General features: G+C 42.3%; 1 protein-coding gene across 5 annotated transcripts in view; it reads right to left on the bottom strand.

The window, feature by feature from the left end:
• Srgap2 (SLIT-ROBO Rho GTPase activating protein 2) overlaps positions 1–25,777 on the bottom strand; it is a 237,876-nt gene that overhangs the window by 132,260 nt on the left and 79,839 nt on the right. For all 5 annotated transcript variants that reach the window (XM_047519791.1, XM_047519790.1, XM_047519792.1 and 2 more), the window contains exon 3: positions 12,093–12,285. In XM_047519791.1, the coding sequence (XP_047375747.1) occupies positions 12,093–12,285 (193 nt within the window). The remainder of the gene's footprint in view (positions 1–12,092; positions 12,286–25,777) is intronic.

Genomic DNA, 25,777 nt, shown 5'->3' on the forward strand with positions numbered 1-25,777 from the left:
AAGTCTCAGGATTTGAGACCCAGCACAACTTAAAAAAAATTTTTGTAAGCACCACTTTAATGAAAAAAAAAAAAAATAGAAGAAAGAGAGGAAGAAAGGAAAACACTGAAATTTCTATTAGCCATACTATCTTGGGCTACCTCCAATTAATGAAGTAATGGCATAATCGATATTAAGGAAGCACAAAGCTTAAAATGTGAAACAAAGCCCATAACAATATCCCATAATCAGAATATCATAAGAACCTAGACTGCTTTGGGAGGTGCTGAAAAAAAAGACTGTGTTATGCGCTTGCATGCATATGTGTACAGATATGTATATCTGTACCTTTCCCTACCATAGAGTAGGGATTTCCATATGTTACCAAGCAAGGAAAAGGCTGTCCGATTCAGACCATGTACAAAAGGGGGAGCAGGAGGGAAGGAATCCAGGAAGTCAATACACCTTAGCAGTCTGGCCTGTCTTTACTGTGCCTCCTCCCTGGGTTCCCTTCACTCTCCATTCTGAGTCCACTCTGTAGCCTGTGCTTTGTGTTCCAAGGAAATCCGCCAGAGGCATCATTTCCACCGGTACACTGCCCCAATCCTGTACTACTTCCTCCTTTTGCTAAATCCCCTAGATGCTGCCTATAAATTCAAAATATTTCAAGCATCAACAGAAACCCCTACCCCCAGCCCTAGAACTCAGTTCTGAACATCTGTTGTTTACGAGGGTTCAGACTGAGAGCTGCCAGACTTGCTCTGCAACCTCTACTTCAGCTCAAGGCTGCCAGCGAGATGTCTGAATTTCATGCAAGGATGCCCTGTCCTGACTGCTTAAGCAGAAATTGGCAAACACAGCTCAGCATCCTACCATCGAAGATAATCCTAGTTTGTTCAATTCATTTTCTAATTCGGGTTCTTTAACCAGCTGTACCCCAAATATGTTAAGAAGCAGATCTGTGCTGATTGATCCCCCCTGAACTGAAAACCTCAGGAGCAACTACATGACAGGAAGGAGGTAGAAGCAGGAGCTGGCAGAAAAAATGATCCTGTTTCAACTCTGAAAAATTTCTCATTCTCCCTAAATCCTTCATTAACACTGAGCCCTTCCCATATGACTCCGTTACTCCTCACATCGTGATACTTTGGTGCAGTGCAAGAATTAGATATTAAAGTCTTTACTTCAATTAACAGGGGACCAAATCTAATTGAGAACATCAACCGTGCTACCTTTTACCTTTCCCTGACTGAGCCAAGCACCAGTTCCTCCTGAGAACTCCACCTTCCCTCCCTTCCCAGGGACTATTGGAACCTCCTTTAAATGGGCTCCTATTTTTAGATTCGTGTGCCCATGTGTTCTTATTATTCTCTCTCAGCCTGCCTGATTTTTCCCATTTCAATGACAAAAGTCTGTACAGCAGAGACAGTATTTTCTTCTTATCTTATAAACCCGCCCAGTTAAAACAGTCAGCTCCCAATAAGATGACATAGCTTTGGCCTTTAAAAAAGAACTAGATCAAAGACAATTCATTTAATTGGCTGCAAATTCCTGAGAATTAAAGACCCCGAGAACCAGCCACACACATTGCTTCCGGTGTCTGCTATGAAATTATTATGGGGCTCACAGGAGCAGAGAAAATGAATACTATACACTCCCTACACCCCAGCACTGTTGTCAAGGGACATGATCAGCAGTGTCTTTGCTCCACGGAGCTGAAAGCCTGAGGTGTGGCCTGCTGACATTCCAGTGCCAGATCCTAGGAGACACAGGAAGCCTCAGGAGTCCCCAACATCCTCCCAATTGCCCATAAAAGCATGTTTTGCTTCTGCCCTGCCTTCTATCATTCCCTAACCTAAAATGATGAGATAAGGCCACTTATGCAGAAGCTTAGGAGCTTCTATTTGGTCTCATGAGACCAACAATTCAGGAAATCACATTCTGTTGCGCCCATGGCTGAGGCTACACTGGCTTGCTGGTCCCAAAGGCAGACCTTACAGGAGGCTCAACAGGACTGGTCTTTTTTGAGTTGCACTATATCTTTACATAAACACCAACAATTGGGCAACAGGGCTAAATTGGCAACTATTGATTCCAAGAGGACAAGGAAACCAAAAGGTGGCTGTATAACAAATCCCCCTTTTGATGATTATGAGGCTAAATTAAAAGTCACCCATCAGAGTTGAGCTACATGACACCCTGAGAGACAAAACATACAACTGCCGAGTTTTTATTAGGGACTGGCCATACAATTATTTAGAGTCACAAAATCACATGTGTTCTGTCACAAAATTGCATAGGTTCTGTCCAAGGGAGCCATACCTAAAATCAGAAGGGAGGATGAGTTTGCATTCCAGCGGGCCCATAGAGGTCTCTAAAGAAAATGGAGATGGACGTATTGCTAGCCAGGCTTAGGAAGGGTTAACTCTGAACAGGAAATAACTAATGAATCTAATGTTTGACCTACCTTAGCTGTGCTCATTCTCTATTCCTGAGGATGAGAGTAAGTGTTGCTACTATGTACATTTACCATGTGCCAAGTGCTGTCCTAAGGTCTTCGCATACATTAATCCACTTAATCAACATAAAAACCCCATGAGGCAGGTACTATTATTATCATCATTTTGCAAATGAAGAAACTGGAGGTGATTAAGAACCTTCATCTGAAGTCACACAGTAAGTATTAAAATTCAGGATTGTGAACCTAGGAAATCCAGTTCCAGAAACTGTGACTTTAACTTATCAAGCTATTCCTCCCTGATGTTGATAATTTGGGGGGGGGGGGGTACTTGGGACTGAAACCAGGGTATTTACCCACTGAGCCACATTCCCACCCCTTTCTAGTTTTTATTTTGAGACAGGGTCTCACTAAGTTGCTTAGGGCCTTGATAAGTTGCTGAGGCTGGCCTAGAACTTGCAATCTTCTTGCCTTAGCCTCCTGACATTCCAGTGCCAGATCCTAGGAGACCCAGGAGCCTCAGGAGTCCCCAAAATCCTCCCAATTGCTCATAAAAGCATGTTTTGCTTCTTCCCTGACCTCTATCATTCCCTAACCTAAAATGATGAGGTAAGTCTACTGGGATAAGGCCACTGGGATTACAGGCATGAGTCACTGCACCCAGCTCACACTACTAACAATTATATCAGCTACCTTTTATTCAGTGTCTATTAAGTTATAGGCATCAGACTGATGCTTTACATACATAATATCTAATTCTTAGAATGACACTTCCAGATAAGTATTACTATCCACATTTCATAGATGAGAAAACTGAGGCTTAAGGTAATGTGCTCAAGGTCAGACAGAATGGAAGAGATAGGATTTAGACCTAAGTCTGTCTGGCTCAAAACTCTGAGCTCTTTCTACTAAATCACAAAGTTTCCCAAGGAGCTTTCAATTGAATCTTTCTCTCTTCCAAAGACTGGCCACCACCTTGTCCTGCTAATCCACAAAATGTTTTCTTGTGTGTCTGTCCTCTGATTTTTTACCCATGTGTGAGGAGCCCTCCCAACTCTGCCTTTAAAAAAGACCCAACCATCAACAAAGGCTCTATGTCGCCTGGGTCAGTAAAAAACACACCAAGGGACCCTTTGTTAGTTTCTCAATAAAAACAGGTTGAGCCATGGGGAAGGGATGCCAACCCTTGCTCAACTCCAGATGCTACATCTGGGCAAAACCCTCCCAGAGGGAACAAACCGCTCCCAAATATGTCCAAAATGAATGAGTGACGCACTGGACCCAGCAAGTCAGGGGTTCTCCTTTCCGGCAATTTCATGCTTCCTCTTACTTCCTCCCTTAAGGTCATTCCATACTCAAAAAGAGGAACTTTCCTGTCCTCCACCCTGTTCTGATTTGCAACCACAGCTATAACATTTTGCATGGCCAACTGACTCTGCTTTTCAACCCAATGCTATCCTGCGAGACTGGTGAACAACTCTGCACTCAACTCCAGAGAAGGAATCCATCAGCAGTAGGTGTCATAAATGCTGAGACTGTGCAAGTTCAAATACTGGGCCTAAGGCCAAGAACATGGACTCTACAATAATTTCTCTTTAATTAATTGTGGCTAACCTCCCACTGAAAGGAGTATTGCAGGTTGAATGTCTACCAGATTCTTGAGATACCTAAGCCCTGCTCCCCCAAACCCCAACATAACACAACTCATGAACAACCAAATAAGCAGATTTATTTTCCATGTGTACCCTCTTAATACACTGTTTATTTAATGTTGGTGAGAACAGGACATTGTCTTGTTTCTTTCTATTCCTAGGACCTAGATGGATGCCTAGTACATAATTAGGTCCCAAAAATGTGTGCTGAGTAAATCACTATAAATAAATATATGTTCTTAAATTCCTCTCCACTCTCAATCTGAATACCACTGACAATACAAAGGAAATCTCCCCTTTTCCTCTTTCTGAGTCTTCACTGTTGAAAAATCACAAACATTTCCAGTCTCAAACATCACCTCTTTAAAACACACCCAAATCTCTTCCAACAATCCTGACCTCTCTTTAAGCCCTGCAGATAGCCATTCATTTTCTGTCAATTACTAGAAATTATGGTTTCAATATCCTCCATGCATCTTAAACTTAACACCCCCAAACTGAATTTCTCATATCCTAGTCCATCAAAGCCTACTCCTTCTCCTCACTTCTGTATTTCTGTTAGGGCATCATTAATTTACCAGGCACTGAAATCCAAAAGAAACTCCTGGCTCTCTTTCTTTTGTGTTTCTAAGCTCATTGAAATCTGAATCCCATCAGTCAGCAATTCCTGGAGGTGCTTCCTACACCAGGTGCTGTCCATCTGTCTCTAGACTGTAAGTTCCAGGAGTGCAGAGAGCAGTATCTGTCTTGCCTGGCATGTGTCTGGCACAGGGTCAGAGCATAATACATATTCACTAAGTACACGGAAGGATAAATTCCTGTTCTTTCCATTCCTACCATCCCACCTTAATTTAGATCCTTCTTATCTACTGCAGCAACTGGTTTTCCTGTCTCAAATTTCTTGTCACTTAGCAAACTACCACCAGGTTAATCTTCCTTAAGTAGAGTTCATACCTAAGCCTGGACAATAAGCTATTCAAAGCTTCAGGGCTTTCCAGTGTCCACAGCACAGGACCAGATCTCTCGGTCAGAGTCAAGGCTCTCCATGATACACTATCTCACTTTGCCCAACTCCTCCATATCCACTCGATCCCCAGTCAAACCAGTCTACTCCTTATACCCCAAAGTGCTGTGAACTTTCCTCCGGCTGTGCCCCTCATGCCTAGAACATCTTCCCCTGACTCTCCCTCCATCTGTCAAGATTCTGTCCTCATGAAAATCAAAGGGAGATCAGTAGAATAGAGAAAAGGGATGAAGGGGAGGGAGGAGAGAAAGGAAAGGGGTAATACTGGGGAATGATATTGGTCAAATTATATTGTTATATTCTGTGCATGTAAAAATATTTAACAACAAATTCCACCATTATACACAATGATAATGCATCAATAAAAAAATGTGAAGCAGGGTAGATTCTATCTTCTTCAGAGTCTGGTTCAAATCCCATTTCCTAGCTGAAGTTTCCTAACCACAGCAACTATGCATCTTTTATTCCATAGCATGTACTTGACACTACCACATACAGTCTTGCACCCAAGATTTGTGTTCTCATATTCAGATAAGATACCATCCTGATTTAGTAACAAATCTGTATGAGAAAGAACCATTATTTTTACTTTTTTGACTCCCTCCTCTAAGAATATAGAATAATACCTTTAAAATGTTCAACAAATATTTGTTGAGGAGAAGGAAAAGCAGGAAAAAGAAAAGATGTTGACAGTGGATTATAAAATAGCATGAGACCTCTGCTAGGGACACAGCAGGAGAATGACATAGAAGTATTCCTCTAAAAACTCAACAGAAAAATAAAAAGCTACCTCAACATAAAACAAAGAAATGAGCTATTAAAAGTAAGAGATCAAAACCAAGTGAGCTGTCTGAAAGGTAATTTACGGCAAGTCTCTGTAAGAAAGGAAAAAAAAAAAAGCAACCAGTGCATTATCAATTAGAATCCTGCTGGGTAATATTAACACAGATTCCACTTAAAAGAGACAATCAAAGGCTCAGCAACAAATAGGAATACATTTATGCTCCTCTTCAAGGAGCCAAAGAAATTGCAAGAACATCTTCCCTAGAAAGACTTCCTATCCTCACATAATATTTTCTCTCTGCTCTTAATCAAACAGGCTGACAGAATTTCAGACATTAACAGAGTCCCAAGGATGGGGAAGCCATATTACCTATCTTAAAACAGAAGAAGGTAGAACTGAAAAATTGCTACGGTCTATCTGCAGCATCTCTCATGGTTTCTCTGGGAGAGAGGGAAAGAGATGGGCCCACCGGGTCAGGCTTTGCCATGGAGTCCAAGCTGTGTGGGCTTTAATGAGGATGTCTGCACTGAGCACAGTGTGGGAGAGGACAAAAGGTGAGCAGAAGCAAAGCAGACGAGGAAGCAAAGCCAGAGAGCGACAGGATAATGGTTTCCAGGGGAAGAAGTTGTTCAAGAGAAGATGAAAAAAAGCAGTTCAGCAACATTTGTCCTGAAAGACAGTCACTTAAAGCTGCAACAAAATACCCAACCTAACCCAGGATGAGAGGCTGCAACAGAGGCAGGGTGAGAAACTGGCCTGGAAAAGGGTGGGATGAACCCGTGTGGACTGCATTCAGCCCTGGTCAACCTGTCCCATCCCAAGTGGAATAGTTTCCATGGCTCTGAGACGTGTCTGTCCAGAGTTGCTGCTGGCAGCTGCTCTCCTGGCAGCACAGGGAGACAAATTCATGGCATTGCTGGGCCAACAGCTGCTACAGCTCCGGGGGAGGTGACGAGTGCCCGCTGAGATGCTCTGGGCAGAGAATGAACTATTCTGGGACCAGTCCTAGAGTCAGCAAAATCAAGGCTACAGTTCAATAGCTGAATGAAAATACAGTACAATTGCCACTCCAGAAATCCAGGAAACCAAGAGTCCTTTCTCTGGCCCAGCTTCTTTGACTTAGTTGATTGCTGCCCTCACATTTGGCTCCATCTTTTCTATTTCCAAGGACATGACTTGAGGTCTGGCCCACATTAACATCACCACTGGACAGCCATACCTTAATAACAGGTCTTGCTCCTCCAGTCTCTCCACTGCAATTGATATATGCATCGTTGCCATAGTAACCTTTTCTAAAGACGTTATCATTATGTGCCTTGCTCCGAAATTATCAATGGCTCCCCATGCTTACCAAATAAAGCCCAAAACCCATCACATGATATCCATAAACCTCTGAAATCTTCTGGAACCTACCAACTTTTCCAGGTTGATTTCACTATTGTGTTGATAATTCTTGCTCTTCAACAAAGCAGGTGAATTGTCCACCTGCTTTGAGTTTTTCTCACCTCTGGGCCTTTACTAACACCTTTTCTAAAATGCTTCTTTCCCATCTCCTCACACTCCTTTTACAACTTCTGCATTGTCTCAATTATATGGAACTTACAAGACCAATACCTAGTATTGGCATATTCATTTGTCCATTTCCTCTCCATTGAACTTCACCTTCATAAAGTTCTCCCTAGTCCTCCAGACAGAACAAATCCCTCTTCTTTGTGTGACTGTGGCACTATATGGCTGAGTGGCTATGTTCTTTGGTGCACCTGCCCTTTCACAGACCACATAGGAACACTGTGGCAAATACTGCTGATTATTCCCCCTTCTTTTTATTAAAAGAAAACTCTGCTTACTAGTCACTCAGAATAATAACTACATTTCCCAGCCTCCCTTGCAGTTTAGCATAACCATGTGATCAAGTTCTGGCTGGCAGGGTGTGAGCCGAGGGCATATATGTGCCACTTCCAGACTGCACCTTTAAAGAATAAAAACATATTTGCCCCCTGCCCTGTTGCCTTGCCAGCGGGCTTGAATGGGCACACAGTGGCAATGAGCCATCTTGAGTCATACAGACAAGGACAGCTCTCTGGGGATGGAAAAGGAGCCTGAAACAGCTCTGGATAGCTAACACTCAAACCATTACATGACAGAGAAAGCAAACCTCTATCATGTGTAAGTTATTATTCAGGGTCTATTACAGCAGCTATGCTTATATCTTAACCAAATCAGACATACCTAAAATACCTTCTCTGTGACAAAATGCCAAATTTTCTGTTGCCAACAAATGTGTCAAGTTTGGCCTGGTGGTGTCACTTTCCAAATGCCAGTTTGATTTCAACAGCATGTGTCTCTATGCGGCAATGCTCATTCTATGCAAGCACCTTAGTTACTCAACACAAAAATGAGTGGAAAATGGAAAAATGAAAGCACTATTCCCAGTGTTGTATTGAGAAGTAGAGGTCTGATCACTTCATCTATAAGAAAAGGGTAGAAATCAGCCACGGGGACTCTTCAGATGCTCAAAGGATTTCAGCAGGTAGGTTGTGGGATTAATTGTGGTGAAAATAAAAGGTACAGAATTTCAGAATTTCACACATGTACTTATAATATTAGAATCCACCTGGTTCACATAAAATTGTAGCTAGAATCTCAGTTGTTTGACTTCTGTATATAAAGGAATAAATCATGTATCCAGGTTCTTGCCATCTTGCCTGTATTAAGTACATTCCTAAGTACATCTGAACTCTTTATTAGGCTGTACCATGTGAAATTGTTATCACATGACCATTTTTGACATATAAAAACAGGAATTTAACAGAAAGCTCTTGGGTTTGGGGGCTCACTTAAAACACCTTTGTATTTCTCATGATACCTTATACATGAGATTTTCAATAAGAAATCACTAGGATTAACTTTCATCAGTCTTCTATTGAAACACTTCCAGTTCCATCAGACAATACTATCTACAGGTGTTCTACCTTTTTACCTGCCTGGTGAGGGGGAGAAAACCTAACTCTGACTCTTTCTTTTGAGGTAAGAATTCCAAAGCTTATCTTAGTCCTCAAAGGAATTAGCACAATGCACAGCACCCAGGTAGGTTTTTAAAAAGGGGTTGTTGAATAAGTAGACTCAGGCTAAGACCAGAGAGGAAGTTGTTGGCATAAACCTGCCACAATGTGATGGCCATAGGAGTGGAGAAGTCCCCCTCTTCTAGGTCCTTGTATCACCCTGTACTTTTCCTTCTGTAATACGTATCCCAATTTTAAATTAGATACCTACTAGACTGATCTGATTAATGCCCATTTCCTCATCCTATTGTAAGTGCCTTGTGGACCAGGCAGTGCTTATTCTCTGCTATATCCCACGGCACTCTGAAGGAATTTAAGGAATATGCAATGGATTAGTTGAATAAATGTATAAGAACCTTCTCTGCACCCCACACTAGCTCCTACACTCCCTCACCACCAAATAAATATTCCTGCCTCCCCTCACCTGTTCATGCTATTCTGTTTTCTTCTACACAAAACTACCTTTAAAGTCTAACCTAAGTTCTACTTGCTTCATGAAAACTCTCCTGAATATTCTAAATCCCATATCTCTGATGATATATTTCCAATCTTTTATCAGATCTATGTTCTACATAACACCAAAGATTTCTTAAGGAGATCGCTGCTGCTTTATCCTCTAACTGCTTCCTATATTCAAAATCCTTCCTCTCCAACCAGATGACCCCCTATGTATATACACAATACACTTCTCTTGTTTCTTCCAATACCTTGTTCAAAACTGAGCCCAGGACTGGCTCTCAGTAAATATTCACTGGCTATTTGAGAAAAAAAAATGACACAAGTATCAGCTTTATCAGAAGGAAATAAATTCTCTCAGTCTTGAAGAAAATATCCTGTTCCGTGTATGTGATCTTAGAGCAATTCATATGATTAACACATCTGTATCTTAATTTATAAAAAGTATGTCCTTAAATGAGAATATGATATAATGCTAAAAATTAAATGCTATTTTAAGATTAGGAGGAGCTTGCCAACCTAATAAATTCAATTTTAAATCATTTCCTAAAGCAAATGATTCCTCCCCCAAGTCTTCATTTATCACATACTAAAATAATATTTTATTATCAGATGATTCTCTTATCATTTTGTTTTGTTTTGTTTTCTGTTTAGATAGATATGTGATTCTCTTATCTTAAACAGAACAGGATTGGGAAAGATAAGGGACTTTGAGAGGAGAAAACATCTGAAGGAAATTCTTATTCTGGCTGGTATTGAGAGTATCATACATTCTTCTCAATCTTAACCTCCATATTCACTGCTCAAAGCTGCCTTGAGGAGGATAATTTCTGCCTTGTTTTATTTGAAGAATATATAAGAATTTAAAATAGGAGGGCTAAGAGACTTGGCATTATTTTTTTTAATGTGCCAATAGCTGATTTATTTATTAGTTATTAATTCTTAAATTTCTCATTCATTTACTCATTCCACAATATTTCCTGAGCATCTACTTTATACCACATATTATGCTAGGCACAGAGGAACACTAAAAATGAATCAAAACAAGTTTGTGTAGTCCACTAAAGGAAGATGATATGAGGTGGACCATGCCGAAGGCCCTAAGAGAAGAACAAATAAAATGTTTAAGAATTCAGTATATGGAGAACATTCTTTCTTCTGAGAGAATAACTAATGTTTCTTAGGGAGCAACTGAAATGGGTCTCAAGACTTGGGTATGACTTAGACACACAGAGATATGAAAAATGAGCATATAAGTCCAATAACAGGATTGCAGTGAAGTGAATGATCTGTTTGGGTAAAGTACACTGGAACAGAAACAAGAAACAAGGTTGGAACACTGGTTGAGCCAGATGTAGAGGGACTTGAAGAACAAGCCAAGAAGGATGCAATTTTGTGAATAAAGAAGCACTTAAACTTCAACAAACTCCCCAATCACCTGGGAATCTTGTAGAGTAGGTCCGAGGGGGGGCCTGAGGCACTCAATTTCTAACAACTCAGGTGATGCAGATACTGGAAGACCACACCACATAGACAATAGGGGGTCATTGAAAGTTCTGCACAGAGAAACTGTCTGATCCTCAGGGGGTTACGTAATACTAAATCTCATCATGTGTACCAAGCAGATTGGGATGGGGAGAAGCTATAGACTGTAAACCTCAAAGCTGGCTCGTCCCGGGATGGGAAGCGTTTACATCATCCTGTTACCCAGGCCCCACTCCTCAGATTCTCATTTAATTGCTCTAGAGTAGGAGACCACACTCTAGAACTGCAAAGAGTTCTCTAGGGAATCCTGAGATGCAGTCAGAGCTGAAAACCTCTGCGAGGGATGATAGAGTAAGTATTGCAATCCTTCAATCAAAAGATGATGCTCTAAACCAGGAAATGGCAATGCAAACAGAGTGAAGGAGTCAGGTGCATAAAAAATTATAAATGTAGAAGGACCAGACCTTAGTAACTGCATAGGCAGGAATTTAGATGTATGGCTATGATATCATTCATTTCTTATGGTTAAAGATGGTTTGATGAAATCGTTGAGTACAGAAACTGGAGCCAGCCAGCCTGGATTTCAATTCCAGCTCTACTACTTTCTAGGGATATGTGTGTGTGATCCTGTGTTAATTTTCTTAAACTCTTTATGCCTCAGTTTCCTCACATGTAAATCAGGAGTAATAACAACCCTAACAAATGAAGTTATGTGCATTCAATTAGCTGACCTATACATAAAGCCCTTAGAACCACGGCTGACGCATATAAATTGTATGAAAGTCTTTACTGGCTGGGCACAGTGGCACAGGCCTATAATCTCAGCTACTCCAGAAGTTGAGGACCAAAAGTTTGAGGCCAGCCTCAGTAACTTAGTAAGAGCCTGTCCCAAAATAAAAAATAGAAAGGGTATGGACAGAGCTCAGTGTAGAACTCCTGGGTTCAATCCCCAGGACTACAAAAAAAGGTGTTTACTATTATTAGTAGGGTTCATCATCTACTGTGATCTCTATGAGATGGAGAACTCACATAAGATTAATGTGGAAAAGGGAAAGTCCTAGAGGCTTTTGATTAATTCAAAGTCACTGGCTCATAAATCCAACTGGATCTAACTCCACCTTCTGTCTCCCTCCACCCAGAACCCCATTCTCAAGGTCTTTAAAAGCAATGGCCACAGCCATGGAGTCCCTACTTGAATTGCTGGTCCTTGGTGCTGCGCGTCTTGGCCAGGAAGCGCTCCGCCAGCTTTTCCAGGTTGCGGGAGTAGTCCATCTCAATCTCGGCCTTCTTCCGAAAGAAGTCCTGCAGGTCCTGCAACAGCTGCACCCGGAGTTCACACTGCTGGTCCAGGCATTTCATCTGCTCTGTGAGCTGAGCCCGGATCTCTGCAACAAAACAAAGAAAAACAGTCAGGTGGACAGCCCTACAAAAAAGCCTAAAGTCTAAACTGGCAAGATAATGTGAGGTATATCCCCAACCTCCACTAAGTCTTTATGGACCATTGAAGAGCACTGTGAATTAGAAATCTGCTGAATAATTTAGGAGAAATACTTATTGGGCAAAATAATACTCAGAGGTGAAATTATTAACCAGTTTACTATGTTCCTGATACAGTGCCCAGAACTTAGATTCTCCTCTAGCAAAGAAGTCCACCTAAATTATTGATCAACTACCTTATGAGGTAGGTACTACCATAACCCCATTTTAAAGACGAGAATACTGAGTCTTGAAGAAGTCAAGCTAGTAAATTGTAAAGCTGGGATTCAAACTCAGACAGATTAACTTTACTTTTCATACTTTTCCCCGTCATTTCAAAATGTCTTTCAACGTCTTCATAAAGTAGAGTGAGGGTCAGGATATTTTAATGGTGGTGGAAAGGGACCTATCAAATGATAACCAACAAGAATGAAACAAGCACCATGACCTGGGCAAGTAGACTATTCAGCATCAATCATGTCATAGTTTCTAATATCACAGAAAGTAAATTGGGACATGGGGGTATAACTAGCACGTGCGAGACCCTGGGTCTGAACCCCAGCACCACAAAATAAAGAGTTTAAAAAAAAAGAAAAAGTTGACTTGGAAAGAGATCTATTTCACAACAAATACCACTCATATCTCTGTTGCTTCATCCTCATGGAGGATGCCTCAGAGCATCTGTTATGTCAGAACTAGAAATATTTCTGGTTAAGCTCTAGCCTGGCAGAATTCTGGCTAGTCCGTCCTAGCACACAACCATCTCTACGGAATGCAGCAATGGCAGCTCCAGATGCAGCCAGATCTGCCTTGACTGCAACACTGCATGTTTGACTGCAAAGAGATCTGGCACTCCCAGGAAGTAGCCTGCCAATGCCAGAGTGCTTTTCAGCTCAGAGAAGACCTGCAGTGTGGATCCTACTGATGCCATGTCCCAAGCTCCATCTCAGTACGAAGGGAGCCATTTCTTTCACCCCTTCCCCTTGTAGGCATGCTCAGCTTCAAGTGTATTAGGATATGACCGTGACACCAGTTCCAGGGGGAAAGAGCACCTATGTTGTACCTTTCTTTATGCATGCTCCAAATTCATTTCCCAAATGCACAGTCACAACAGTGTTTTTTTGTGTTGCTATATGAGGCCCAGCAACAATACATTGCAGGGGAGGACGTATTCTTAGAGCTTCCATCGGAGCTGCAGATAACTCAGAGGCAAATCTGGCATTGGGATACTAATGCTAAAGCAACAAGGATGGTAAAGATGCATTTGGCTTTGCTTTGGCTTAGCTTGGTGCCATAATCTAGCCTCATCTTCACTTTGGTTTCTGTTCTATATCTATCATGCAACATATTCCCATCTGGTCCTTTGTGGGTGATCTGTAAGTGTATTTCGCCCTCTTCATCCCCAGGCCTCCCCTTGCCAACCACCAGCCCTGCAGTAACCTCACCTGAACTGAAACTGAGCACCGGAGGATTGTTTCAAGCAGACAGAAGACTGCACAACAAAGCCGCCTAGGTCATCACTCATCAAAGCTCTCTTGTTCTGTGTACTTGGGAGTCTGATTACAAGGGTACTGGGGGGAAAGATCTGCAGAGGTCATGTCAGGAACCTGGTTCTTGCCAGGGATTTCTGGGTCTCAAAGGCAAAAGCCCTTGTCCAGACTGTTCCTAGAAGCATCTGTCCCCTTTCTGTCTTAATGAAAAGCTAGCAGTAGTAGCCGTGGGGCAAGCAGATTGTGGGTAGAGATAGTATCCAAAAGCCTCCTTGATAGTCTTTAGAACCTGTCCCTTAACTAAAAACCACCTCTCAAGGTAAATGACTCTCCAGGTACCTAATCAGGAGCAAAGGTACTAGGGGAGATGGAAGGAGAGTGGGGCTTTCGGGCCCCTAAGAGTCACCTGTGATTCACCCAAGACTTTGCCTCAACAGTCTCACTAACTAGGGGAGTAGAAAGGAACACCCTAGATTGTTTTAGCAACTCTTGGAAAAGTCCTATGACACCCATGAAGTTCCAGAAGTAGGCCACTTCAGAGTTGTTTGGTCCAAGGACCAAGCACATCATAGGGGACCTCTAAAATATGTGAAGTAGTCTAAGACACCCCCAAGCACACCTAGCCAGCATGGAATCCCACCCTGACTTTCTCAGGTGCCTCGGTGAGTGGGCAGCATAGCATGACCTGCGGCCCACCCTCAGGCACCCTCTCTGGACCCTTCTGGGAAGGGTGCCTGTGTTTACTCGACTTGCATACACATCATCTTATTTAATTCTCAAACCTAGTCTATAAGGAATCTCTAATTATCTTAACAGCACAGAAGAGAAAACTGAGATAGTGAGTAATTTAGCAAAGGGTCACACAATTAGGCACATGGCTAAAACTAAATTAATGTCTGTCTGACTTGTCAAAGAAGTTGACAATGGGGCAGAGAAACAAAAGAAATAGAGCACCAGCATGGAGTCCCTAGAGCTATTTCTGGGTGAGTCATAGTGACTATGGCTCTTGCCCTGGATTGTCACTTTCTCTGCCTTCCAGTTGAGGAGTAATTCGGGCTCCCAGAATTGAGTGTGCAGTAGCCCACAGATTCACGAGCCAGCCCATCTTTTGACTAATCCACAAACTGACTGGAGCCCTTCCCTGCTTCCTTCCAGGGCAGCTTTGAAGGAAGTGTTTTTCTTGTCCTGTGGTGTGCCAGTCTGTCCAGAGGACAGAGAAAGGGAGAGAGCGATATCCATACCCCAATTCAGGAAAAGAAGAGGCTCTGCTAACAGTTACCACCTGCCACTGTGACTTATGTGTGATATGACACCACTGAGCATCTCCCCTCCCCCACAACTCCCCTCGAAGGAAAAGCCCTCCTTGCTGCCACCCTTAGAACACTTACACGGAAATTAAGGGAAACTCTGGTAACCCCCACTCCCAGGCCTACAGCTCTAAGACAGAATGGCCGTTCTGTCCAGAGCAGAATGTGCCACTTCAGGCTTTGCTGCTGCCACTGCTATTGCTGCTGTTGAGAAGACAAACAATGGTCCCCAAGAAGGCAGCTGTGCCAGCCCCGGTCCTCTGTCCATGTATATAAGGAGCAGGAAACAATAGGCCACTGAATGCCAACACGCCTGGGCCGTGTGCCCAGACTGGAGGCTCCTCTGCACCCTAGCCTACCAACAAGCCACAAGGGCAGAAAGAAGAAAGGGGCAATTTATAAAAACACGCAGGAATTCCTCACAGTTCCCTTGTGTGCTCAGGCAAGCATGCACGTGCACATGTGTGCACACTCGGAGACACACCACGCACGCCACCCACACTGCCTCACCACGCCAACTCAGGAAGGCTTCCAAATCCACTTCAAGTTGGATGAGAAGTCCTGAGGGCTGTGGGGATGACCTGGTAAGTTCCTTCCCTAGAATTGCATGGGAAAATATCAAGCTTTTACCCTCTCTAAGCAGCTGTGTCTCAGGGATATGAAAAATCCCCCTAGCACGAACTGCCTGGACGCCCACACCAAAAATGGCCTCCCTGGGCACCCAACAGAGCCCATTTATTCAGCAAATCTTCCTGACCCCTCCTGTATGACAGGTGCTAGATGATGGTGACAAAGGAGAACAAGACAGGGTCCAAGTCCTATCTTAACGAAGCATGGCTTGACAAAGGAGAAAGACAAGAAAGCAAAAAGTCTTGGTTTTGCTTTGAATATTCTTTACTACAACAAAGCTTCAACCTGAAGACCTAAGATTTACATGTCATCAATAGCAGAAAGAAAAGAAATAAAGCAAAAAGCTCCCTCCCACCAAAGTCCAATGCCTCTCCTTATTGTTTTTGTAAAAAAAATAATACTTGAATTAAAACTTTGGTTCATTTGCAAGAGGGACCAAAGGTTTTAAATGAGTTTCTTAAGAAGGAGAGTTGACCTTCGGCTGATATTTCATTCAAAGATTCAAGTCAAAATCTAACCTCGCTGTTTTGTAATTAAGATAGTGGTGTTGGTTACACAACCTAATGAATATACTAAAAAGCACTGTGCTGCACACTTTAAAAAGGATAAATTGCATGGTATACAGTTCATATTTCACTAAAAAAATAGTTTTAAAACATTAACAATCACACAGCACATTTTGTCGAGTACCATTCTGCCAACTAAGGGGGAAATGGCCCCAACAAACAGGCACTGAAAGAAGGAAGGAATTCTTGGTTTCTAATTCTGATTCCTGAGTTAGATCAGCTCTGCATTGAATATTGCTAAAGAAATCTTGGAAGTTGCCACTCTGGACAACAGGCTTGGCCATGACATTGAACTTCACCGGCAGGCAGATCACCATTCCATCATTCCAAAGGGTGTCAGATCAAAACCTGGCAAGGGGTGTTTTTTAATGCATGAGTACCAACCCAGGATCAGCAGACACACCCAACAAAGCTTCCCTTGGGGACTTCTGCGTCCTTGTCCATACTTGGCCACAGCTGATACCCTAACTACACGTGTCCTGGGAGTTCAAAGGAGGCTTATTTCATTTTTGGCAAGATACCGAAGGATCACAGCAAGGTTGCAACTAGAAGAAAACCAACCCTAACAGGATACTGATCATTTAACAAACACAATCAGGGCCCTGACACACCAACAATCATAAGCAGCCTCTAAATTATAACACCTGCCAATGCAGGTGACACCATCTTCTAAAAATCCCTCACTTCAGAGAACGAGCAGGAAATCCCTGGGAATTCACGGGACTGCATTCAGCCTACTGCTTTCAATTCTCAGATAATAGCTCATTTTCTTTCCCCCTTCCAAAATTCATCTCCACATTCAGGAGTTTTCTCTAAGTCATGAATCTCATATTTCCAAGGAGGAAATGGGGAAGGAGGGCAGTCCAGGAAAGTCACTCAGGCACGTCCTTCCCTTTACCTTGATAAGCCAGCACCGAGGGGGCAGGGGCTGGGGCTCCCACAGGCTCTGGGGCCAGCATGGGGCATGAGATCAGCCCACGTTCCCCATTAGGAAACTGGTCTGACTGCCAGTCTTTTTCCACAAAATCTGCCTCACCTGCTTTTAGCCCTTTCACAAACACATGACATCACCTCAGCCATCTCAGGAATATTAATTCCTAGTACCTTTCCAGCAGTGTTATGTAAGACAACAATTGAGGCTTTCATCAGGCTATACCCTTCATATCTCTTACCAAGACTTCTTATCACCACAGTAATCAGTCCCTCTGAAAACTGTCCCCCAGGAAACCAAATGCCAGAAGGCCCTGCCAAGTCTTGCTCTTCACCCTGCTGCTGTGCCTTTCTACAAATTTAGTAATGGGAGGGTTCTTAAAAACCCTTGCTGGACAAATATAAGAACCAAAGCACAGAGAAGGGAAGAGGATTGACCAAGACCACACAGCTATTTAGTTGCAGATCCGGTATTGGGAAGCTAGTCACTGGGTTCCCAAGCCAACGTTCTTTCTTATTTACTCTTGGGAAACAGAGTACCCTCTGATAATACAATGACAGAGATTCTCTTGAAGCAGGGAAGAAAAAGAAGACCTACAGCAAACAAGGTGAAATAATAACATAAATAAATGAGGTATACACACAGGGACTGACTTTCAGTGACTGACATTATTACTTATCTGAGAGTAGTCAGTATTTCAAGAAAAGATTGGCAAGTTACTTTCAGTAAACTGGAAAACAGAAAATATTCTTCAAAGATTGTGTCTGACAATCTTTTTCCTCATTAATGAATAAGGTGTAGACATACTCATAGACAAGAGATACTTCAAACAACTGATACCTCCACAATAGTTTTTCATTTCTTACATCCATGTCTTCCCCACTTTGGTTCACATGCTTTTGGTAAAACCTGTTCCTCTTCTCTCTCCTCCAAAGACCTCCAAGACTTTCCAGGCCTTGGCTGGGAGCTACAAGACTTGGTCACAATGAAAGTCTGAGACAGTTGCCGCCATCTTGCCATTTGTGAGGGACAAACCTGTTTGAAAATGCAGCTGGCGCAGAGAAGCAGGGTTGAGAAATGGGGAAAAGGAAATATGAGTGCCTGAATTAAGTCACGGCCAGAAGCCAGCTCTGTCCCTGGAACATTTAGTCATACTAGCCAACTCATTCACTTTTTGTTTGAAGTATTTTGCTTTGGGTTTTTGATCACTTGCAAACAAAGAAGTCCTAATGGATGAAGTAAGGGATTCTGAAATATTCAGAATTATAAAGATCCGCGTTCTAGAGGAATCTACAATTTAATTGTGAAGACAATCAAAACATACATTTAAAAATATTTTATAAAGGTAACATAAAAGTTTATGTTATTATATACCGTAAGCACATGAGATTAAGAACAATATTATCAGGAAGACTTCTGAGGGATAAGAAAGATCGGTGGGAACTAATATTACTGAAGCAAGGCTTCTTAAGGAAGATCCACTCCTTGAGGGAAAGAAGTCTGTCTTTTTCATTTCCTAATGTCCTCCTGGGACCCAGAACAATACCTGGTATCTAGCAGGCCTCCAAATTTGTGAAGGAAAGAAAGGAAATAGAAGTCTGAATGAGTACTCTGAGGATGAGTGGAAATTTCACAAATGAAGGGTAAGGAAATGATATTGCAGAAGAAGATAAAACCTAAGCCAGGAGATAGTCTGAGCATTGCCTCTTTTGGGGGTAGTGAGGATGGCCTGACTATAACACAGCGACCAGGGGCCTTGGATAGCAACAAAGGTGCCAGTGGAGGAGAAGCTGATTGAAAGGCCAGCAGAGTAGCTGGAATTCCAAGCAGCCAGAATTGCGCTAGGGTAAATTTATGTCATGATGAAAATAATAAGCAGCTTCATGAAGATCACCTTGGAGGAGGTCTCTGGGACAGGTCCCTGGGCCTTCCTAATTAGGAGATGGAATAAGCATTCATGACCAATACAGACGAACAGTCGAGAGATCAAGATGAGCAGAATTCTCTGAAATCCCCATACATACTCACACTGATCCTTAGCAATAACACATGCTTTAGAGCCTGTGATCCTAAAACTAGTGATTCCAAACCACCCTGTCCTGTACAGTGCTGGGCAAACTGGATGGGTAAGAGAGACTCTGGGTTCAAAGGTAAGAGTGATTTAGGAGGAGGGAAGTGTAGTGTGACCTGGGTCCTGGCCTCCCTGGCTTTCCTTGTCTATAGTTCCCTCTGTTGGGCTGTAAGTATAGACATCTTCAAAACTGTCTGCCTTGTGCAGTAGAATGTCCCAAAGCTATGAAAAAAAGGCCCTTTCTCCCCTTACATGAACTCCACGCTACCTAAAAACAATGCATGCAGCTTCGGAGACAAAGTGACACCAGCCAATAAGAAGGAGGAGGAGAAAAATGGCCCTAGGACGCTCAGTCATCCATTAACTCTCCAGCCCCCATGTGAAGGCAAAGAAAGCAACCCCATAAAGCCGATGAGGCGGGAGGGTGTGCAGGGGGCTAGCTCAATGAACTTTAATCACCACGATTGCTCTGGCAGGCCGCCGTGGCTCTTTCAAGTGACTCAATAGCAAGTTGGAGAAAAAAGGCTCCCAGAAGAACAAGCTGCCACATCAAATGCCAAAGTAGTAATTTTAGCTCCTAGGCCTTGCCTGAGATGTTTAAGAAACAGAATTCCCAAGGTCCAAACTCTAGAATTAACTCATAGTACGAACTAAAGATGTGGAAGAAGACCAACAGCTCCTCTGGGAAATATCACCTAGTGTGATGCCCCAAATCATGCTAGAAACAAGCTTCAAGTCAGTTCCCGAGGACCACAGTAACCCACCAGCACATCCAGCAAATATTTATCTAACACCATCTCTGTGCAAAGATCCCAGTGACGAATCACTGGAACACACATGAATATAAGACATTTACACAAGAAAATGTAAGACATTGTCTCACTCTCAAGGAACTTATAATCCAACTGGGGGGAAAGGGAGGATAAATGCAAAAGTACAACAGTGTAACACTCTGCCAAAATAATAGTTCCTGACTGTGTTCAGAGAGGAGTGGATCTGAGTTAGTCTTGGGACCTTGAGTTGGAAAGGAGTCAAAAGAGGCGAGAGTAATGGAGACAAGAGCACTGGCGTTTGCAGAGCAAAGGTAAAGAGGTAGAAATGGGCAGGTGATGCTCAGCAGGCTCTGAGTGCAGCTCTGTGACGTGGAGATCCACACAGAAAGATGTGAAGAGAGAAGGTCAAAAAGTAGGCAGAAGCTGGGTGTGGTGGCGCACACCTGTAATTTAAGCACTCGGGAGGCTGAGGCAGGAGGATCCCAAGTTCAAAGCCAGCCTCAGCAATTTAGTGAGGCCCTAAGCAACTTAGCGAGACCCTGTCTCAAAATTAAAAATAAGTAAAGGAATTAAAAGGGCTGGGGATGTGGCTAGGTAGTTAAACGCCCTTGGTTTCAATCCCTGGTGTTGGGGAAAAAAAAAAAGTAGGCTGGGTTAGCAGAAAGGTCTCTGCATGCTCCATGAGCAGAAGAGATACAAACAGCCCAATAGGGCTCTGGTAACTGGATAAAGCAAGAGTCTTAGAAATAAGGACAGCCCAAGGAGGGTCAAAGCACAACGAGAGTCAAAATCCAAGGAATTTCCTACCAGATAACTCCAGAAAAGACCAATTGCCAATTCAAACCAGTCCACTCTCTCAAAAGACAATGGTAAACCATATGTGCTCAAGGCGCCAGGGCAGACAGATGGAAAACACACCCGATCCATATTAAAATCTAGCCCCTAAGTTGCTAGCGAGCTGGCACTGAAGAATGTATTTCACTTTGTGCAGGACCCCATTTAGCACTTAGTATTGGTACACTACTTTGACCAAGAGAAAATGGTTACCAGTTTAGTTCAAGAAGCAAGAACCAAGTACCAATTAGTTGTCAGAGAGGGGACAAACAAAAATGATCAAGGAGGACCAAGACATTGATTTGGTCTGTGAAAGGCCTATGGAACATCCTGTTGGAAAAGGCATTTTATTCTGCAGACTGGAGTTCTCAGGAGAGGTCAAGTCTGGAAACACATTTGGGAGTCATCAGCAAGTAGATGGAGTTAGGAAGTTAACCATGAAAGTGAATGCAGTTGTCTGAAGACAACATGCAGAACAAAAAAGAAAGTAGGCCCAGGCATGGGCGCCCCCATGTAGATGGACAGTAAAAGATGAGGAGATAGACAGTAGATGAAGAAAGAAGACAGACATGAAAAATGTCAATAACTGCAGAGTCTAATTGAGATGGCAGGCAAAGAGTTCTAACTTGGGCAATTGGGGGCTTGTCATTATTGAGAGGCTGCTCTGCCAGATCCAGGTTATATATCCCTCCCACCCAAGGTGCACACACCTGTCTCACTGACCACCTGTTAAACTGTGCACTCTTCAGCTGCAACGGCTGTTCTGATCCTTCATGCTGTTGGTGGGCCAGCCTGACAGTGCTTGGTCTTGAGCATGTGCTGCATGCCTCTCAATGCCATCCCAGGGTTTCCCTGTTGCCACTAGGCATGAGATTTGGAGGGACCTGTTCTGCCATTCATGTGACCAGAATGCAGAGGAAGCTCCATGAGGTCACACTTTGACCATGAGAAAATGGGAGTTGACGAATTAAAACTCTTCCCTCTTTCCCCCGGTATACAGTTCAGAGATGCAGAAGGTTCTCTGAGATGTCTCTCCAGCCTAAGCAAGCTTCCGCTGAAGCTATGGTCAGCTTTTAAGCAGTGCTTGATATTTGCTTTCTCTCCTTCCCTTTCTCACTCCAATTTTCTCCTCATTCCTGCTTCCCTGAGATGGCTCTCACAAATAAAGTGTAAGCTTCATTTTCTAGGGAATCTGAACTAAGACATTTATCACGTGCCAGGCACTGTCCTAGATTCTGATAGTCTCTTTCTAGATGAAACTCTTATTGCAATGGAAGTATCTACCAGCAGATCTTTGAGATCAAGAACTCAATGTATGTGTTAAGTGAACAGTTGGTTTTAAGAACTGATTTAGTTGACTATAGTTGATTTTGTACAGAAAGGTAAACTTTCTCCATAAAAGTTACAGACAGACACATCTTATATATTTAATAGTAATCACAAATGCCATGTATTAAGTGATCAGTATGTGCCAAGCCAGCCTATGTTGAGTTATTATCCAAGTATGAAGGTACATTGCCTCAATCCTCAAAATACCCCGGCGGGGGGATAACCACTCTGCAGCAAAGCAGAGTGGTTAAGAGCACAGACTCTGCATTCAGAAAAACCTGAGTCCTAATTTGAGCTCTGCCCCCTGCTAGCAGTGTATCCTTGAACAAGACACTTAATCTCTCTAGGTCTGTTTCATTATCTATAAAATGGAGTTTGTAACCGCAGTTACTCTACTGATTGTTATGAAGAGTAAAAGAAATAATGCATATAAAGTACTTGCTACATGGCTGGTGTCTAGTAAGCCCCTTTGTAATTAAAAATCAACCATGATTCCTCACACTTGAACCTCTATGTGTTGAATTCTAAATCAGTGCCCCTAACCACTCCTCCACATCATTTGTTTATGAAGCTAAGATGTGGTCCCATTTGATTCATCCATCCTGGAATTCTATAGACCTGGGCTGGCAATGGTTAACAAAGAGGATCCTTGAAATTATTAATAGAGAGCCTTCGTTCTCACTGATTTAACTCTGATTGTTTAAGTGTATGTGTTGGGATGGAGTGGAAAAACACTTTATAATTTTTCTTAAAGTTCGTGCCACCACTTAGGAATGCTATCAGCTGGAGAGGTAGCAGGGGAAAAAAAAAAAAAAAAACTAAACTAAGGGATCATATTGGCCTCAAAATGCCAGTTCCATCACTTAACCAGCTATGTGACTTTGGACAAGTCAGTGAACCTCATTCACTCCCTGTGCCTCAATTTCCCCATCTGCAAAAATTTGACAATAATAGTACCTATCTCTTAAAAATTAAAATAGTAACTTTTTATAAGTGAATATTTGTAAAAGTAATTAGAATAGTTCCACATATATTGTAAGCATTAGACATATTTTTGTTGAATATATAAACAAAATATATCTCATGAGTTCTTTGTTCCAGAAGGTACAGAATGTAATAGAGATTGAATAGACCAAACTAGTGGCTTCTAGCTTTTGTAAGTCAAGCCAATTCACATACACTCACACATTCACAAACACAATTGAAACAAAAATTTCATGAAAACAATATCCTTGTATATGCCACAAACTTTGATATTTACTACTTTTTAAAATGGTGGCTGGGGATCACCAATTTGATTTCATGATCTACTAAAAGGTCTTAGCCTGAAGTTTGAAAAGTTCTGCAATAAACCACATGGTCCAAAGGCAGAACTAGAGTCTTCAAATCATTCAGCTCCTTCTTCATGGTTATTATTAAACTTTCGGGCCTAAGTTTCACTTCTTGCTAAAAAAGAAACTGCACATTCTGGATCTCCCCGACTCCCTCCACAGTTCACGTGAGCACTAGAACTTCAGAGACCACTGAGGAACCATCAGGCACTTCCTGTGTGCACAACTCATGTCACTGTTGCCCAATCCAAGGCCATGCCATTCGGCATCTGGGAGAGTTCCATCTTCCTGGTTTTGAGGACCAGCATCTGGGGTCACCCACTGCACCTTTGGAGCAAAGAAGCTGCTGATCTAACACATGTTATATAATTAGCAAGTGGATTATAACAAACTAGATGAATTTTATTAATGGTTATGATTTTTTTTAAGTCCTTATCTCTTAGAGATAAATACTGAACTATCTAAGGATGAATGATGTCTGCTATTTGCTTCAAAATAATAGGAAAGTGGGAGTGGGTAGGGGATACAGCTGAAATAAGATTGTTGTGAGTTGGTGATTTCTTGAAGCAGGGCAGTGGGTGAGTGGGAGTCCATGACATTGTTCTCTCTACTCTTGACATTTTCATAATGAAAAGATTTTTAAAACCTAATTAAAAAGAGACTTAGGAGACTCCAGAGTAAATGCAAAGGAATAAGATAAATGAAACAGGAAAAATATCCAAAGAACTAAACTTGTGAGTAAAAAGGGCACTCCATATACTAGGAAAATGTACACAGAACAATCAATGTCAAGACATATGATATGTAGGGCTGGGGTTGTGGCTCAGTGGTAGAGCGCTTGCCTGGCATGTGTGAGACACTGGGTTCGATTCTCAACACCACATATAAATAAATGAATAAAAGAAAAGGTCCATCAACACCTAAAAAAAATTTTTTTAAAAGGCATATGATATGTAAGTTTTTGACTTTCAAAGATCAAGAAAGGTTTATTTAGGATGGAGAAAAGTCAACCTACAGAATCGAGAGGGAAATCAAGTCAGTCTCAGACTTCATCAGAGCATCATTCAAACCCTGAAGACAAGGGAGCCATGTCTTAAAGAATTCTGAGGGACAGCATCTGTGATCCAAGAATATTATGACAAGCTGAGTTACCATTCAAGTGTAAAAAAGGCTCGGACATTCTCTAACTTGAAAGATTTCAGCCTGTAAAGCACTCATGAAGCCCTCTTAAGCAAGAGAAACCCTGTACTCAAGATCCATCAAAACAAAACCAGAGGAAGAGGGTGGAAGGTAAAAGAACAGGCAGTTAGACGCAACACCAAGACCAAAAAACATAGGAGCTTGCAGGCTGAAATGTAAATGCTAGAAACCTTGGCAATGGGAAAAGAGATACACTAAGCTATGAACACTGGGCACACGGGAAGTGTAAAAATGTGAATCACCGAATCCTTCCAGGCAAGAAATCAGCCAATCCATCTCCAAGTGAAGAAATAGCTAAAATTGAAGTTAACATATTAATAGCAACTTCAGCCTCCTAATGGTTTTCATAATTGTATTCTTAACCTTAGAGAGAACCTGAGAAGCTATTATCTTGGGTGGAGAAGGAACATTATCTGAAGTTCAACGATTTCTTCACTTTCACATTAGTTTCCTTTCCTCTGTTAAATTCAAGTAAAATAAAATTCAGTTATTTTTTAAATCTAAAGCACATATGGTATAATGCCATTCCTAAAAGATTATTTTGCTCTCACCAACCACCTTCTGCTTATATAGAGCACCAGAGGTTCACACTGAAGAGGAAGTCCATGTGCCCCATCGCCACATCCACGGCTTTGCCCTTCTACCTGCCTGCCTGGTCACGCCCCTATCCTAGGTTTATTTGCCACCTGCAAGCCAGAACCTACCCCTTCTTGCTTACACAAGCCCTTCTAAAATTATAGGTATCATTTTTCCCTCACTACTCAATTATTCCCATAAGCAAACAAACATGCCATATCCGCTACCTCCCCCACCTTTTTTTGGTACCAGGGATTGAACCCAGGGAGTTTAACCCCTGAGCCACATCCCCAGCCCTTTTTATTTTTTATTTTAAGACAGGGTCTTGCTAAGTTGCTTAGGGCCTCGATAAGTTGCTGAGGC

The sequence above is a fragment of the Sciurus carolinensis genome, chromosome 12 (assembly GCF_902686445.1).
Source record: "Sciurus carolinensis chromosome 12, mSciCar1.2, whole genome shotgun sequence".
Classification (NCBI taxonomy): domain Eukaryota; kingdom Metazoa; phylum Chordata; class Mammalia; order Rodentia; family Sciuridae; genus Sciurus; species Sciurus carolinensis.